Source organism: Porites lutea, chromosome 6, assembly GCF_958299795.1.
Source record: "Porites lutea chromosome 6, jaPorLute2.1, whole genome shotgun sequence".
NCBI lineage: Eukaryota > Metazoa > Cnidaria > Anthozoa > Scleractinia > Poritidae > Porites > Porites lutea.
This window is the reverse complement of record NC_133206.1, coordinates 32,478,462-32,497,902: the sequence shown is the minus strand read 5'-3', so window position 1 is coordinate 32,497,902 and position 19,441 is coordinate 32,478,462. Positions and strand designations below refer to the sequence as shown.

The window sequence follows — 19,441 nt, the reverse complement described above, 5'->3', positions numbered from 1 at the left end:
TGAACGTTACATTTTTTCTGTAGCCAGAAGTCTGGGACGAGATAACGAATCCAATATGGCGGCCAAGCCGAATTGTTTGATAGTTTGTAGCTCTGCAACTCAAGGTAGGGATATTGTTTATTCCTGACTCGTCAGATAATAAAATGTAAAGAATCTAATAAGTATAATTCTTTTGGTCTTCAATAGATTATACTTGCGAAAGCACAGTCCTGAAACTTGGTTCTGGTATATTGGTACTGTCAGAAAACATAATTTTTCATAGCCTTAATATCTTAATTTGTTTAAGATGTCATAACTGTATAATCTATACATTGTTTGGTCTTTGTTTTTGTTTTCATTTACACCAGGATATGAACCCCAAGTTGGAGAGTGTAAATAAAATATCACAAGGTTTTTATCTGTCAAATAAGGATGTTTCCTTTGAACATTTAATAAGCTTAATTTTTTGCATTTTATACCCTTTAGGTGTCTCTGCTCAATCTTTCATTCACGCATTTACACTGACACATTCTGTGTTCAATGTACAGATTGCAACACCTAAGGTAGGAAAATCAAGCTTTCAAATCCATCCAAATCCTCAGTTTAGATTAAACTTGAAGCAATTCCCCAAAATAGATAAGCATAGGGAAGGTGTGATACAGTACATCATAGTTAGTAGTGGGGACTACTAACTATGATTTCATGTAGATAAGATCATATTAAGCGTATTTATTGAGGACTAGAGAGAATAGAGGAGTCAATGCAGCGGTGTTACCAGTGTGCAAATGCCTGTCCCACCCCTCCCTATTTAAAAGTGAGTAATGCTTATACCCCTCAGAAATTTAATGACCATTACATGCCAAAAAAAGAGCTGGCTCATGCTTTGAAAGTTTACAATAATGAGTGTCTGTGAGTTCCTGTAGATGTTCTTTCAGGATAGATGCTAGTCTCTTGCAAAATTGTTATTCAGAAAATGTTTCTTTGTAACTTAGGTGCTTGCACATGTGTGTGAAAAAACCTCCAAACGAGCAACTAGTGATCTGGTAGTTTAGAATGTGTAACATTTAAATTATTTGTCACAGACCTTTACAGTGTCCAGTATAGTCAGTGTGATTCCTGATCCTTAAGGCTAGCCTTTTGTAATGCAGCAATAAATACGATAAAAAATTCAGTTATTTAGCATTGTTTGTTTATTGGAATCCTAGGGCCAGCAAATAGACTTTGTGAAGTCTGATGAAAACAGCAGAAAGTGGTTAAATGAGTTTAGAACAAAACCATTCTCAGTTCCAGGAAAACTTGAAGATGTTGATGGTAAAAAGAGTTTAGATGATTTGCAGAATGTTTCAGTGTGGGAGTAATGGAAACCCTTAAAGGATTGTTTCTGGCTGGAACTATCTGTCTGTTGGATGAGAGATAATGAAAATTTTTTTCTTTAAGGGGTTTGCACAGTCTTGTAAAAGTCCTTGAATTAAAGGTGGAATCCTTGAAAAGTCCTTGAATTTTCTTCAACTTTGAATGTAGTGGCCTGGAAAGTGTTTTTTTAAATGCCTTTGGTTGTCCAAGATATCGATATAATATATATCATAGCTCAGAGAATTTAAAGGTGATTTATATATTTAAAGAGTTTTTTGTTTATATGCAAGAATTAACTGTCAATTGAAGACAAGTGAACTGAAAAATGTAGAGAAGTTGGTAGATCAAGCAGTTTAACCCTTGAAAGTCCTGTTTGCTTGGACTGGGAATGTGCATTTTTGTACTGTGAAATTATATTCCTGGTAGGTGGTCCTTGAAAATCGAATGTGGCCCTTGAAAAGTCCTTAGGAAATGGTTGCAATTTTTGGTATGAACCCTGTCTTTAAGGATGTGGTAATATGTTATGACTGTATTGTTATTAATAATCTCATGCAAATGACTGACTCTTTCTTTGTTAACACCGTAAAAAAAAACATGTTTTTTCTGCTGTAGCTTCCAGGTATGGTGCAGTATTAATACCAAGTGCTCCAGGAGCGCTCTATGACTTGGCTCAAGACAATGAGTTGGCAAAACTTCTTAATACATTTGTCCAGGAAAAAAGTGAGTGCATGCAGTTACTAGTCTATTTGTCACAACATGCTTAAGGGAATCCAAGACAGTCTTGGATTCTGGATTTCAGATTCCAGGCACTGAATTCCAGATTCTTGGTCAGTGGAACTTGGATTCCAGACATTTCCAGTCATTGATAGGATTCTGTCCATATTCCTTGAGCTGTAATGTGGATTGCCTGCTGCCTGCTCCAATGTTTTCTCTTTATTATTATTTAGAACCCATCTGTGCTGTTGGACATGGTGTTGCAGGGCTTTGTTCAGCAAGAAGAGAAGACAGAAAATCTTGGAGTTTCAAGAGCTATAGTTTGACAGGGGTAACCTAAGTATTCTATGTTGAATTTTCTAAGTTTTAACTGTATGTCAATTATTATAATGCTCATAATAACCACACATATTTACTATTAAATAAATAGGATCATTAATACGATTATTTGGTTTCTGGGGAATTGCCCACCTACCCTTCCCCTAAGCAAACATAATTTGACATGTACTTCTCACTTAGGGCAAAATCTTGGCTTAAGGGAGGGGTAAGAGGGCAGTTTCCCAGAAAGTAACCTAAATTTATCCAATAATTCACTGCAGTAAAACTGTTCACAATAGACCATTTTTGGACTGACGTCTTGTTATGTTCAGCCCTCAGTATTTGAATCAGCTCGCTCTGCTGATTTTTCAAGTCTCCCATTAATCGTTGAAGACTGGATCAAAGATAATGGAGGCACATACAGCGGTGAGGGGTTTTTTTTGTCATAAATAAAACCATGTGACCTTGAAGTAACCAATGAGAACATATGCTGTTGGAAAAAACTGAGTAAAACATTAGGAATCAAGGCATAAGGCTCATCCATGTACAACAAACCTTTTCCAAGGGGAAATCCAAACATAATTCCTAGAACTTCTCAAAGCTCATCTCAATCATAGGAATATAATATTATAATGTCCTCACTGTATTTGAAGAACTTGAACCTACTGACCTAAAGTTAGTTTACATTTTACTTCTGGTAGCAAACACAACTGGTAGAGTATAATGACAAATCCATGATTATGACCTTTTCAATTATTTTTTTTGTCCTTTTTTTTTCAGCCACTGAACCTGATGGTATGCATGTCATTATTGACAGACATCTCATAACAGGACAAAATGACACATCAACACTATCAGCTGTACAGAATCTCATTCTTCTGTGCAATGCAAGGTTAGATTCCAAGTGTTAAATTTCTTTTCTGCATACTGAAGAGCCTGGAAATTCCCTGCAAGCAGAGGCCTCTTTTCCCTCTTTTCTTTTCTTCCCATGGCCACCTAAAAAGATGGAGGCCTCTGCTTCACCATAGGGAATTACTTTATGTGGTGCCCGAAAGCACTTCCCCTGTACCACCATGTGATAAACTTCCACTGGTAAAGACAACCCCACAACTTTGTCTCAACTTCTGTGCAGAGGGTGGGGGAGATATCTTTTAAACACCAATCACCAACAGTCCTACAGGCCAGCAAATTGTCAGGGATGAATGGGTTAATGATTATTAAGCGCTACTACATTTATTTAGGGTTTAACATCTTATGTTAACCACATTTTTTTTCTTTTACTTACATTGTCAAATTTCCTCTTTTTTTGACAGACAAGGGAAGACCAAGAGCTAACATTTTTTTGGCCATGATGTTATTATAGATTTAATACTATTACAGCATTAATTAAGCCTGGTTGCCCCCAACCTGTCTGCAACATACAATCTGCTACTGCCCGGAATACTGTTCCCAAATGAGAACAGAAGTTGCCATCAACAGAGACCATTATATTCATGTGTTTACAGCTGGCATGCTGGCAAAGTTCTTTGAGTCCAACTTTGCAGGCATGCTAAACCTGCAGCCATGGCTCTTTTTGCTAGTGGCACTTGTATCCTGGAGTTGGAATAGTACTGTCTTAGTAAGTAGCAGAAGTAGGTCGACAGCATGAGAAACAGGCTTTGCAGGATGGTTAAGAGAGGGCAAAGGCCTCATTTTCCTTCAAACATTTTAGAAAGTGTTAAAAACTTAATGATAACTCTCACTTTTCAATTCTTTGTGGAGTACAAAGGAAGTAATTTAGTGGTAATTTGGGGGAGATGACAGCAACTTCGAATTGTAGACCATTAGATTCCTTCAGCTTTATTGATTTATAGGCCACACAACAAAATTGTCAGGGCTAAAAGTTGATCTATTTTAAACTATTAATACAGTATTATTATTATTGTTATAAAAACATCTGGTGATGATCAACTTGCACTAAAGAGCAGGGTTTTTTAATGACACTTTACTGCTATTCAAGAGGTAACTGTAGTCTGCCCTACTCTCTCATGAATTCAGCACAAAATGTAATGTTAATTTCACAAACTGTATTGTCAATTAGCACTTCTTGATCAACTAGCAATGTAAAATCAAAGGCATTTAATGGCGATCTCTATCAGCTCATTTTTTCAAAATGTTTCATCCCTACCCCATTAATTTGCCAAGAGACCTTTGTTAATCCTGTAAACCCTTAACAATGACCAGCATCTATTTTTCTTCCAACAATATCACTAATAAATCAGCTGCAAAGCTCATGAGTTAAAGGAGATTAGGTTACGAATGTCTTAAATTCCTTGTACTAACAAATTTTCCTCAGTATGACACCATTAAAAATGTATGGAGCATGATTGTGTAAAGAACATGCGAGTTAAAAACAGAGTTTTAAGGGAATAAAAGCTGTGAAAGTGCATAGTCTTCTAGGGTTAGCGAGGTTCAATCAAGGGTTACCAGTAATAACATTTCACAGAAATGTACGGTGTCAGTGATTAGGATCTGCAGAGCTGCTGAAATGATGGTCTGAAATGTCAGCCGTCTCCACCCCCTATCCTGTGGGGGGCATGGGGTGGAGGGGTGGAGACAGCTGACAATTCAGACTACTGAAATAGATGAATGTTGCTTAGTAATATTGTTGTCTATTTACAAAATGATTGTGGTACCTGTGATTCTATATGTAAAAAATAATATAACGTATTTCCCTTTATGTACAACTGGACGAATAAAGCATGATGAACACCCATCTAGGAAAGGGTGTATTTTGCATAATTGCGTTGAGGTGTGTTAAGTAAGGTCACCCCTAATAATGTTAAATCATTGGATCGTAAATCTCAGAACTGAAAGCGTTCTTTGCAGCTCCCCTTCTGCCTCCCATGCAGCAATTCGTTGTGTTTTTTGAAAACTCCCCTTGACACAAAGAATGCTACATAAGAGTTGCACTACTCTCCTTGTCACTGTAATCCCTGTGTGCCTCTCCCAGTATGAATGCAAAACTATGAATTATTCGGACTACAATAATACAAAGATAATTTTCAATAATGCAGCAGCTACAGCTATTGATTATTAAGTTGTTACAAACAATACACAGAAAATCTTACCCAACAGTAATGTGAAAATTCTTTTTAAGTATAAATCCCTGTTCTTTGGTGTAAAATAATCTATGACACTTTTTTTGCATTTAGTTTATGCATAAAGTTTACTGTCTTAACCTTAGCTGAATGTGTCATTTTCAAACATATTATAATGGAAATACAGTATGACTTGTGTTTACTTCAGGAAATATTAAATCTTACTTCTACTTTACAGTCAGTCTTAGTTTCTTTGATCCAATATGAACATTACAAATCTTGAGCCTGTTTGCAAAACTTATTAAAACAGATTTACCAGCAGACTTAACAGTATCAATATTTACTGTACTTATTTAAATAATTACAAAATACACAACCATTATTCAATGACTTCAGATAGAAAAATTAATGCTAAAATCACCCTATCACAGTTACACTGTATCCCTCTGAACTTATTAATGACATAATTTTTGAGTACACCTCACAAGACAAAAATACCCCATGATGACAAAACCCTGGGATATATTTATGAAAAACTTCGAATCCTCAAGTGCATACATGTATTAACTTCTCAAAACGGAAAAGCTAACTTGGGTATTTGGCTTTTAAACTGCCTCATTACACACAATTTTGGCAACACCAGTATAGACAGCAAATTCAGAAAAAATAATCATCGCTTAGTATTATATTAATTCTAACATACTAACCCCATTATGTACTCTATTCAAATAATTATTATTTTATAGGTTCCTGTGGAGCCCATAAAAAATTTCAAAGTAAATCATTCTGTCTATGTGTAATCGAACTGTTCAACATTACATCTATACTGTACAGCTATCAAGCTTGACGTGAATTCTGTCAAGACTAACACTAATTTTTTTCATTTCTGTTTATGAAGAATTAATTGTTAAATTTTAGTCTAATGGTTCATAGCACATATAGGGCTAAATGCAGCATGGTTAACACATTTGTAACCCACCACAGAGAAGTTATTTTGTCTATTAAAGCGTTTTTAAGTTGGTGAAGTTACAAACGTTAATGGAACTGTGTTGAAAAATAGCTTAAAGTGCTGATAAACTGTTACATTGGAATTTTAAAAATTGCCATGTTAGCATGTCACCAAAATTTTGTGTAACAAAGTATCACGTATAATAACATCTTCAATTTCTTAGTACAAAGTTCATCTCTTACAACATAAATTTCCTTTTTTATAAGAGCAGGTTTGTTGTCTGACAAAAAAATCAGAGTTGAACAATATTTACACACCTTTCCTTCACTCTCCTACTCAAAAATGAGGAAGATGAAGGGGTTGCTTGCAGCTAACATGTAAAAATGATAGGAAAATATTTCTTTGAATTGACTGGTTTAAAGGAGTGGAACTTTAACCCCTCGTTGTGTGAGTCCTTCAAAACGTTTAAATGTGTAATTCAGAAAAACCCAATCTTTTCCTCCAGCTGTGTCAGATTTTGGGTCTCTAAACCAATCTACAACAAAACAAACAAGAAAATGTTAAGTCGCTAAGTAATAGACCCTTTTACCAATACGGCGGCCATATTGAATTACTTGGATTGAAGCAGTATTATGGGATGCTTAGGGGGCATGAGCACGATCCGATATACTCGCATCAGTATTTATGCGCTTTTCGGGCCACTTTTTCTTTAAGTTTTCCTAGAAAAAGATTGTAATGGGAAAAAAAGATTGTTGTGCCGTGTTTGAATGTAATAATGATCACCTTTTTGCCGATAAACAATCACTGAAGTTCTCATTTTGCCCAAAAAGCCTGCGTAAATACTGAGCGAGTGCTCCCTGGGCATCCCATAATACTCCTAAAATATAATAAATTCAATATGGCCGCTGTATCGGTAAAAAGGTCTATTGGACATAACAATTATTTCCTTGTTACAAGTTACGATACTTCTTGTGATGTGTGTACAATAATAGAGAGGAGAAATGTGATGTCAGTTATAACATGGTAGCAAGATTTCTGGATCACAATAATCTTTCTTGACAGAGACAGCATTTACATCATCAAAATTTAATTTAATGCTGCAAGAAAGGTACAGACTGTATGGGCTACGATGGGCTACTGTTTTGTTTCTGAGTTCAATCGGGCACAGGAAAGTCATACATGTCAATTTTTTTCACTTTTTTCTGCCATATTTGCAGGACCACGGTTTATTGAGATCCAGGAATTTTGCTAGCAAGGCAAAGCGACATAAACAACTTTTCTTCTCTACATAAAGCAAAACAACACAGATGCCAACGTCTGCATGAGGAATGCCTTTTTTGCAGTACCCTCCCCTACCATTACCAACCAAAACCACCCCCACTGCTCACAACTCAACCCAGTCCCCAATCATACCCTTGCATAAGGGGTGTGCCTGTGCGCATGACCACATGTACCCTCAGTATTGAGGAACAGCAGTTAGAATGCAATGCCTTGTTGGAACTTGCTGTTGGGCAAGGTGCAGTCTTTATCTATAATATGTTATTTTTTATTAGAACTTACTCGATTCAAATTCTGATTCTGGAAAGTCATCAAAATTTGAAGTGTCATCAATGGATTTGACATGAATTGGAATGGCAGCGGGTCTTTCCCTAAATATGAAGACAAATAAATATGAACAAATGATGGTAATCAAAATCATGTACATTTGCATGTGAACAAATTCTGCTTAAACCTAAAAAGAAGCATGTGAAAAATTGAGTCAGACTGAAACACAGCATTTGCATAACTAAAGAATAACAAATAACTACTGGGCTTTAATGTTTTTATTCAGATTTTATGATATACTTTTTACAACATTGTTGAGATATCAATACTAGCTACTTCTTCTTTCGGCGAAAAAGTAGCCAACTTGTTTGAGCAAAGTAACAGACACATTTCGTCGGTCGTTGGCATTCATTGAAACCCGACCAACCAAGGAGTTGAAAAGACAGACAACTACTCAGGTCAGAGTGGGACTTGAATTCAGGATCTATCTGCTGGCTGGATATTTGTGAATTCAACTTGTGCATGGTATTATAATTTATTTTCTAGTATTTGTAAAAAAAGTCAATCAATCCACCACTGTTGATCACTAAGAGCTCCAGGAGTGTCAAATCATCAAAAATACCCACTCGACAGACAGCCTACAAGATTGAGAGTATGGGCTACACAAGGTTTTCAGTATCTGCTGATGGTACTAACTATTCATTGAAAGGAAACATCATGCCAGCTAATTGTAATTCAAAAACAAAACAAAAAAGGGAACTGGTTGTTGGACAAATAGAAAATGGGAGTAAAACATTGACATAACTCTATGAAAATGAATTTGGTATAGAGAAAGAAAATAAAAATACTGATCTTTTATACCTTATGTTTTGCCAATCCACACCATCGAAGAATGGATGAGCCTTGATTTCATCAATGCTATTAAGTCTTTTATCTGCATCACAGCACCATCTAAAAGATGAAAATAATTATTTGAAAATGATTACCAATGTTATTTGAAGGTACCAGTGAAGTTAAAACAAAGGCCCTTATCATGGTTTAAAGAACTAATTATGTCTTTAAATGTTGAGACAGCTAATAAAGGCAGCACCTCTATCACATAATTATAGCACACCTTGTTGCTAATTGATTAGGGTTATGTCACAAGCCTTTAATTTCTCCAATGACAGGAAATGAATAGGTACTCACATAATTAATTTATAGTATTTATTAAGACTGCAAAAACTTAAGACATATTTGACTGAGATGAAAAATTTGATTCATAAATTAATAATAATGAATGATGTATTGACATTCATGAATATCAATAATGGTAATGGGGACTGAGTGGTGTCCAGTTCGGTCTGTAATCATACCAGTGATTATGAAAATCGGATGACCGCGTAGTGGGAGTCCGATTTGTTTAATCACAAGTATGATTTTTACAAACCAAATTGGATGACACAAAGTTCTGTTACCAATTAATCATAACTACAACAAAAATTGTAATATTTTAGACTTTCTTTAATCTTAAAACACAAGAAATTCTGAGAGTTTTTTTTGCTAGCAGTGAAAAAAAAACTATTTAAGGGCGCACTTGCGATGCCGCATACTGTCCTATTACACTGTACTATTAGTGCTGATATCAGAACAGTTGATAGCCAATCAGATTTGAGGATTTTGTTATAGTTATAATTAATCAATTAATCATAACTATAACAAAATTCTCAAAACTGACTGGCTATTAACTGTCCTGATTTCAGCCCTAATAGGACAGTACACATCATGCCTATTAGTAACTGGACAGCATGCACCACCATGTGAACACTTAAAAGGCTTTTGTTTTTTCACTGGTAAAAACTTGTGGAATTTCCTGAGTTTCAATTTAAAAAAAGACCTGAAATCTCACAAAGTTTGTAATAGTTATGATTAATTAGTAACAGAACTTTGTGTCATTCAATTCGGTCTAACTGGACCATACAAATTGGACTCCCACTACAAGGTCATCCAATTTTGGTAAATCACCCGTAAGATTACAGCCCGATTGGACTCCGCTCAGTCCTATTACCATTACTAATGATTTGTATGTAGTGAGTTATTTCCCTCACCTCTGAATTAGGTCTCTTGCAATATCCGAAATTGGCATCTCAGGAGGAAAGATTAACATTTCTCTCCAGTTCATTATTTTTTTGTATGTTTCTGGAAAACAAAACAAACATGTGGCATGAGGGAAAGGTAATTGTTTTAACTATAATCCAATTATAGCAAATATTTCTCCGATTACAAGGGCTTTAAAGTGGTGAACACTCTGAAAAATACTATTAGTTCTCTGTGAAATCACCTTGAGGACTTTCTGAGCAAAATGGTGGATACCCTGGAAAAGAAAAAAAATTAGAGATGATCACTTCTCATTGAATTGGTGTAGAGACTATATATACCATGAGACTAAAGAATTCAGACAACACACATTCACAGAACAGCTCTCAGCTGAGGTCAAAGAATAATATCTAATGAGTGTATTATATTTCTGGCAAAGCACAGACAAATAGGTATAATACAATGTAGATGTCTGTAATCCTAATAAAGATCCTGTGCATGTGGTCTCGCACTCATGTGAGACCAATGTCATTACACCAATCATGTTCACTCAGGAATAAAAAGTGACGAGAAATCCTTAGTCCACTTACGTCTTTGCGAGTTGGTTACTGAAGGGTCCACTGTATTAGAGAATTACTTTTGATCGTCCACTGAACACTGCTCAGATAATATAGACCCTCTTGTAAGGGGGGGGGGGGGGGTACATAAGTCCCTGTTCTGAATTTCAGACATGGCCGTTTCACGTTTTGAAGAGTAGGCTGTGACTCTATTTAACCCATCTTTATGTTGTTTGTTGCCATTTCATCTCTGACTCAAGGCCATGTTGCAAGTCAGTATTTTACCCTATCAGAGTTCCATAATTAATAGGTAGGCAGTAAGTGAATATTCAAATGGCCTTGCTGTTGCGTACCTATAAGCATTTCATACATGATAACTCCCAGTGACCACCAGTCACAGCTCTTATTATAACCAGTTTGGTGAAACACTTCTGGAGCGATATAGTCTGGTGTTCCCACAGTGGAGTAGGCCTACAGTGAGACAAGAAAAGCAACAGTCACTATCAATGATCATGAATAAATCTGAAAATCTGCAAACCAATGACGGTAAACACACTTCAGATATAAATTACCAGCATATCAGTTAACCCTAGTCTTCTTATAACTTACCAACTGTCGTCTGTTCTTTTTCCACGTTGCTGCTCTCCCTTTTGTATCTAATGGTTGAGCAGATGCTGAGAGGGAAAGAATAGAGAAATACAGTCAAATTAACTTACAGTATTCAGGGTTGTCATTAAGAGCCGGGGGGGCGGGGATTTTCCCCGGCTACTAAAAGAGTGGCCCAGGCTACTTTTATTGGAAAATAGAAGAAAAATAGAACCAAAAGAAATCCCTAGCCGTTTGATTCCCCGCCTATTTACCCGGCAACTTGAAATCTTAGTGACAACCCTGAGTATTATTACTTCCTTTATACTGTTTCCTCATATTGTTACTGTCTAATTTTTAAACTTACTGACTTCCACAAAGTAGAACTGTATCAAAGGTCTTTTAAGGCTCGTAATTAAGGGAAGTGCATCATTACTCTTATTAGAGACAGTCAGACTAACATTATTAACACATTTGTATCATTTATTCCTTTACTGTTCAGTGTTCCAGCCAGAAAATTGTGCTTGAGGGCCAAAGCGGACCCTACAACCCACTTTTGGGGGCCAGATATTTCAAGAAAGGGCCAATGTACCAGTATCTCTCTAATATGCAAAAGAGAAGAAGCAGTTGGAAAGTTAAGGAAATGAAAATGGCAGTTTATTTGAAGCTTATCTGCTTTCATTTGCTTATTCTGAACTGCTTCGTCTCCATCCACTTTTTCGTTACTTCTGAGAAAAAACTTTTGCATGATAGACCTCAAAGATGCGTTTGTCAGGTTTATCCTTTTTCAAGATGCCATGATGGATACCCATAAGCTTCTGCGATATTACGAAAGCCTAGTCGAGGCTTAGTGGTCTCCAGACCACTCACGGTAAATCAGGTAAACTCAAGAAGATTCATCGATTGATTTTCATGTTGTGTACAAAGGTATGGAGTCGTTGTTCTTTAGATTAAAAATTCTGTTTAATTGGAAAATTATTGTAGTTGAAGTAACAGAGACCATTAATTTTTAAGCCCAGGCAATTAAAAAAGGAAAGGGCCATAATGGCCCTTGAACGCTTTTGGTGAGGGCCATCTCTCGATCTTTTGCGGGATTCACGCAATGGCGCACTCTGGCTGGAACACTGCTGTTTCCTCAATATTATTATTAAAGTATCTGACTAAAATTTAATTCCACAATGTAGAAGTGCATGATTCCTGGTCAAACAGTATAGTACACATGGTGTAAAACCCTGACTCCGCCAATCACCATGTCACTTCTGCCTGGAATTCTCTCAGAATGTATTTTTCTTACTGAAATCCTTCATATCACTAGGTGATATTTCTCTGTAAAATTCTGTTCTGTGTGCTTTCTTGAGGCCTGTGCAAAGACCAAAATCTGCTAATTTGATGTGACCCTACAAAAGAAGAACAATAGAAATCAATATTTATTTAAAAATAATCATTACTGTTATAATCATCATCATCATCATCATCATCATTTGTATTATTATTTTTATTATTACAAGATTATTTTTTAACATCATAGAGACTTAAACATATGTGATATAAAAAATGATTTTGATTATTTTAATAGTGGTAGCATGTCCAAGTGACACATCTCCTACATCCCTTAGCTAATGATGGAATTTGGAAAAGGACCTAGAGAAGGGCCAACACGCAAAAACAAACTTAATTATCATGCGCATTAATTAAAAGGAGCACAGGTCTTAAAATCAAATCTCTGTCACAGTCACAAAGATGAGTAACAAATTTTAGCTGTGTACAGGCTTTAAACATGCATGACTAAGTACATCATCTTCCCCCAGGAGGAAGTTCTTCACAAGCCAAAACAACAAGAACAACAAGAACAACAAGAACAACAAGTTAAACAAGACAGCTGGGGACCGAAGATAGGTTGAAATAATATAGGTTAAATTTGGTTTTAGGTATTTATCAATTCATTCATTTCAAATCAATATTAATCTATTTTATTCCCCAAAGCACATTAAAACAAAATTAAAACGAAACAAAACAAAACAAAACACAACCCCCAAAAAACTTAATCACATACTTTACTATCCAAAAGTAAATTATCTGGCTTGATATCCCTGTAGAGAAATAAAGAGTCTCTTCTAAAACTAAATTCGTAGAATAACATAAGCTTACAATACATGCAACATTACTAGTACAATGTAGTCACCTAAGGACGGAAGAACAAAATTTCATTCTCGGGTAGTGGTTTTGACCCAATTTTGGGCAGATTGTCTCTATACCACAGTGTAAAGAAACATAGCATAGCAAAGAATTTGGAAGCATCAAAAAACCAAAAACCTTTGCCTAAGCTACCTATAAAATTACAAATCAGTATCCCACCTATGAATAAATCCAACTTGGTGGATGGAGTCAATTGCAAGAACTGATTCAGCAATGTAAAACCTTGTCTCATCATCTGTGAATGTGTCCTTCTTCATAAGCATTGTCATAAGATCACCTGTAATTTAAAATTCAGTTTCAATTTTTTTGTTGTCTATAATCTACCAGTTTTATTATTCACTTTTTCCACCATGATTAATATTCCCCTGAATAACATTTTTTTTTTGTTTAATTCTGTAGTGTTGTTTTATACAGCGTAAAGTAGCTAATAAAACTTACCACCGGGAAGAAACTCCATGACTAAATAAAGATACTGCCCATCCTGAAAGGAGTAGTACATCTTTACCACCCATGGATTTTCTGCTTCAGCTAGAATATCTCGCTCAGCACGAGCATGGGCAACCTGTAAAGAGAAAAATAAAATTAAAAAAACATGAACATACCAACTTTCTCCCAAGTGTTTCAACTAGTTTACCTACAAATGTAATTTAAACACTGTTTTTCAGGGCAAATGTAGCCTATTCATATTTGTACTTATTGCTTTCCTACAAACCTTAGATGCCATATTTATTGTTTGAAAGGTTTAAGAAATTGAGTAATTTTGTGAGACCTTTTCATAAAAATAAATATTAAATAAGTGAAAACATTTGGGGGGCTGTAGGGAGTAAAATACAAAAAACAGAACAACTTCAAAACCTTATATGACATTAATGGAAAAACTCTGAAAACCAAGAGAACCTGAGAACCTGCATATTGAAATTTTAAGCCTTTCTTAATTATTACATAAATTTCTAGGCAATACATGCATTTGCTTCCTTAGCCTGCGTGCAGACGATAACTAAACTCTGATTAGTACCGTCTGCGAAGCAGCGCAGAGATCCTTGTTCTGGACCCCCAACGGACTCAACGAATTACCGGAAGTGCGTTTCGAATTTCCCTTCAACCTGATTGGCGATCACGACAAACAAAACAAAGGCCTTTTTTAACTTGCCAATCGTGGCGCGTACTCAAATCTGGGTACACAGCTGGAAGTCCAGAACAAGGATTTCGGCGCTGTTTCGCAGACGGAGTTAACCAGAGTTTAATTTCGTCTGCGCGCAGGCTATTGCTTCCTGTAACATAGTTTACAGAGAAAAGTACTGTTGTTGGGTGCCCGTCTAGCCCTTAGGTTCACAACCAACAAAAACAAAGAATTCGTGGACATGTGCACCGGACAAAAAGATGTTACATAAATAAATGAATATTTTCAGCTATTTCACCTGTTCCTTTTCCAGCATGTCTGCTTTTCTCAGAATCTTCATAGCATAGACATGGCCTGTGTCATGTTTTTGAACTAAACGCACCTGAAAGGAAATTTAATATTGAAGAATGTATATTCAATCAGTGTATTCCAGAAAAGCCTTACAACAAAAGCTGTATCCCTGGTGCTCCAAGTTGCAATTGGCAACATAAAAGGATTTAAAACAAGATCCAAAATTTCATACACAGTGGCTGATAACCCTATTATAATATGGGCCTTTTTGAACTGAAGCGCACCATAGATAACATTATGCTGCTAAGGGTTATGGTTATAGCTGCTGCATCCACATCTAGCAGGCTCACTGAGAAGAGAAGGAGCAAATAATTTGTGATATTAATCATGACGGTTGTATGGTGATCACCATAACTTTGGCCCACAGCTGTTGAGGCTTCCCTGCCATTATTTGCCATCTAATACATTATCTACTCTAAGACAAAACAACTTCTCATTGAATCAATCAATTTTTCACATACAGCCCACTTACTTACCTCACCAAAAGCTCCTCTTCCTACAACTTTCAAAGAATCAAAATCTTCCTTCCCAATCCTGGATCGTCTAAGTCTTAGAAATTCTGTTTCTTTCTTTGCAAGGTGGCTTCTTGACTCTTTTTTCTATGAACAAGAAAATACATCTTTGTCTGTTAATAACAGGTATCTACATGTGTTTATTCCATGATCAATAAGAGTAAGCAAAGACACAACATTTTTAGGGTACTGGGTGCAATTGTATAAGACAACAAAAGTAGGATTAGATGGTGTTTTTTTTCTGTGTTCTCTTAGTTTTGAAGGTTCTGGAATTCCAGCCTGTACTTTAGACAAGTAGGTCTCATATTTTGCTTGCCCTAAGCCATTGCTTGCTTGTGTTAGTTAATGATTTAGTTACAGGACAACTTGCCTAGATTCTTATCCTTTGGACAAGCAAGCTTAAAAAGTTACTTTCCCAGCAAGCAAATCTTGTGAGACCATGCAGCATATTTCTTCACAACAGTGAGACACTCTGTATTTGAAAGTTTTAATGCACTAGCAGTTATCAGTACCTAGCCTGCGTAGCAGGTGCAAAAAGGGGAGGGGGAGGGGGGAGGGAGAAAGGGAAAAGGGAAGGGAGCGCCTGCTCTAAGAGCCTATGTTTTTGCATAACGCCTACCAATTTTCTAGTAATCCGATTACGCTTACTGTCAATTAAGTGTCGCTACACTCGCCATTGCAGAAAAACATTACACTCACGGACTAAAGAAATTCGCTTAGTTATTCAGATCCAGAAGGCACTTTGAAGAAAATTGGAACCCTTATTCAGCCGTAATAAAAAAATCTTTACGCTTCTAAAGAGGTCAAAGAAATTGCGCTTGCATCAGAGGGCAAATCCTGCCGACCAGAAAACAATAACTACAGTCAATCGATATGTATGTCATGACCTCTCAGTGTGAAACATGCAGCTAAAATAACATTTGCTCAGTATAAATGCAGAACCTTCCAGAGCTTAATCTACCCAGCAGATAAAAACAACTTCATTGGAATAAGCAGCATTTTGGCATGAGGTAAAACCACCCTCTTTTATTGCTAAGTTACGCGAATGTCATCGTTCGATAAATTGGCTAAAACTTTTGCTGGGTAGCCCAACAATTCCATCTCCTCCAACTGGTCTTCAATAATACTTTTCAGTGGCGAAATGACGAGAATCGCCGCATTACCATTTGGCTCGTAGTTCTTCGCGCGTACAAACATTTGGTAAATTAAACTCTTGCCGTATCCGGTCCGCAAAACCGCATCTCTGTCGGCTAAAAGAGCCCTTACTGCTGATTCTTGCTCTGGTTTTAAAACATTTGGTAAATTAAACTCTTGCCGTATCCGGTCCGCAAAACCGCCAGAACATCTCTGTCGGCTAAAACAGCCCTTACTGCTGATTCTTGCTCTGGTTTTAAAACAGTTTCTCTACCACTAGATAAATTCACATCTCTCAAAGCACTCTCTACGACATCCACGTCTACCGCTGCCATCTCGACTGTTTGTTGATTTGTGAAACGCGTATTTCAATGTTACTCAAAATGACGAGAATCGCCGCATTACCATTTGGCTCGTAGTTCTTCGCGCGTACAAACATTTGGTAAATTAAACTCTTGCTGTATCCGGTCCGCAAAACCGCATCTCTGTCGGCTAAAACAGCCCTTACTGCTGATTCTTACGTCTCAGCAAATCAGGAATTTGCGGACGCCAGCGTCCGCAGATATGAACAAAAGGGGGTTCTTAGAGCAGGCGTCCCCTCCCCCTCTCCCCAATCCCCCTCCCCTTTTTCCCTTCCTCCCTATCCCCTACCCACTACCCCTTTCGATGCCTGCTACGCAGGCTATCAGTACCTATCTCTGTGAAAGGTTTCAACCCAGGATTCATTATTTTCTTAAGTAGGTTGAGCATGATCATCTGGGTATAAAACGTAGTCCTGAGTAGGACTGTTGTTGACAATGTCGGACATTTTGACAACCCGTGTGGTGGTCAATCTTCAGAGTCACAGTCATTATCTTTGACTCTGAAGATGACTATTTTACATGTTGTCGAAATGTCAGTCAATGTCAGTAACAAGAAGAACAATGGGGTCTTGAATTGGATAATTTTAGGGATATGGAGAGAAGATAATACTGATAACATCATTGCTTCATTGAAAATGATGGTAAGAAGAATAAAGGGGTTCTTGATTTTTGACAAAAATGTATGATTTGTACAACTGTACCAAATTCAGAAAATGTGCAGAGTATAGTGCAGAGAATTTCATGTTGATATTAGGGCTATAAAAGGGTGAAGTAAAAAATCATGGCCAATACTTCAAGAAATATTTTATCACAACATCAAATTGAAGGTGAAGGAAATTGCTCAAAATATAAGGCTCTGAGACCAAAGAACATGCATTCACTAACATTTTGCAAGTAAGGAGATATTTTAATTAAAGATTTATCATCAGCTGTTCGAGGGACCCTTGCTGAGTACTGATTCTTCTGCAGTCTGATAATATCAGAAAAGGGTAGGAAACCTTCAAATAAAACTTCAGCTTTCTTCCTATTGTTTTTTGTTCCATATGTGGTTTAGTGTCACACTTGGAATCTATTCAGATTGAGCTTCACCGACCTAAACTTATTTATTAATAGGGATCAATTAATTAGAAAGAAACAATGATTTTCTTGGGGGACAACAAATGCAAAATCTACTTAGTGAAAATGATCCTCATTAATCTCCTTACAAAATTCACTTATTTGCATCATGATGTTGGGACAATGTAACAACAAGAAAAAAAATTCAAACTTCTTTTGTTTTACAATACAGCATGCTTATTCACATTTATCTGAATAATATTATTTTAGAAAAGTGGTAGAGAAACATAGGAGTTTTGAACAAATTATCTGAAACAAAAAAATATTGTTGTGACAAGTCTACATTTCAAGAGTTTGTACGGCAAACTGACAAATTAGTAACAAAACAACTTGTTTTTTTAGAGTGTAAACTGCTTCATTTTTCCACCAGCTAAGACCATTCATGCTGTGTCATTTAATTGTTATGGAAAATAACTTTGACAAGAAAGGTTGTTATGTAAAATGTTGAGAATAGTTCTCTGCTATTGGAAAAAATAGTGCGACATTATTTATACGGTTGAAATGTTATTCCAAGATGAATGCTACAATATCTTTAATCGTCTTTAAAACTAGGAGATATTTGTATCGGGACTGAATTAACGTAACAAAAATGTAAACACATAACAACATTAAATTTTGAATTTACAATGATAAGTGGAATACAGCAAAATTTACATTCGAAAACCACTTAAAGCTTTCAACATGTTTAGTTCGAAAACCATTTAAGGACATTTTCTATTAAATACTTGGATTTTAAGGGGTTGAATTCATTGTTGATTGAGAAAATGTACTGTCCCGTCAACGGGATTTAATTAAGCAATCATTCGCCAGAAAACAGTTCTTTTTAAGGTAAAGATTTTCAAGTATAAAAGACAACATTGAATTGATGCTCTCGAGTCTGATTATTATATTCACGATGTCTTCGGATAAAAGCTTAAAAAGCCTTAAGTTTAAAGCAGTTTGTTAGCTTTAAACAAGTATGAAAAAAGGATCAGTGGATAAATTTTGAAAAAAGTAGCTGAGGAAGCACGTACAAACCTCTTCTTCCGTTAAACCTTGTTGTTGCATATTCATCTCCAAAACTTTCCATCTGTAACGAAAATATCGTGCACGCAATTAAGGTTAAACCTTCAAGTGAGCAACATTCTACACGTCTCTCGTAAAAATGACTTCTATATCTGAGCAACAAAAACATATCTCTTCTCGAAGGTAATACAAAAAACGAGGAGATTAGAACAGGAACTGTTAACGTTGTTTTGGAAGTGCAAACCTGTTTTTTCTTTCTTGGTGCTGTGTGATGAGGTTGGCGTAGAAGCTTTCAAGCGTCGCTTTGGCTTTCGCCACTTTCTCGAGAGTATGGTTGGAGTATGAATATGGTGCTCCATTAGCACTCATAGTCTTGGCTTCATAAAATACCAAGTCAAAGAGGAAAAACTTTACAACTTAGGCAAAAATCGACCAAGTTCTTTCCGCACAAACAGACGTGACCACGGCGAAGTGTTACCTAGACCCCAG

General features: G+C 36.3%; 2 protein-coding genes across 2 annotated transcripts; one reads left to right on the top strand and one right to left on the bottom strand.

Annotated features, from left to right (window-relative positions):
• Nucleotides 1-18: 18 nt before the first annotated feature.
• Nucleotides 19-4,163, top strand: LOC140941656 (glutamine amidotransferase-like class 1 domain-containing protein 1). The gene is made up of 8 exons (XM_073390674.1): nt 19-104; nt 466-542; nt 1,185-1,290; nt 1,945-2,052; nt 2,280-2,377; nt 2,697-2,790; nt 3,145-3,256; nt 3,678-4,163. Exons 1-8 carry the CDS (start codon nt 56-58, stop codon nt 3,697-3,699), a joined length of 666 nt encoding a protein of 221 aa, XP_073246775.1. The 5' UTR covers nt 19-55; the 3' UTR covers nt 3,700-4,163.
• A 24-nt stretch (nt 4,164-4,187) lies between these two features.
• On the bottom strand, nt 4,188-19,438 carry LOC140941655 (serine/threonine-protein kinase 38-like). Its single transcript, XM_073390672.1, has 15 exons — nt 19,197-19,438; nt 18,965-19,016; nt 15,300-15,422; nt 14,771-14,854; nt 13,791-13,914; nt 13,512-13,629; nt 13,210-13,246; nt 12,451-12,553; nt 11,181-11,245; nt 10,925-11,042; nt 10,259-10,291; nt 10,026-10,116; nt 8,800-8,889; nt 7,954-8,042; nt 4,188-6,928 (listed from the first exon to the last, which is right to left on the bottom strand). The coding sequence occupies exons 1-15, from the start codon at nt 19,319-19,321 to the stop codon at nt 6,810-6,812; spliced, it is 1,371 nt and encodes a 456-aa protein (XP_073246773.1). The 5' UTR covers nt 19,322-19,438; the 3' UTR covers nt 4,188-6,809.
• Nucleotides 19,439-19,441: the final 3 nt, after the last annotated feature.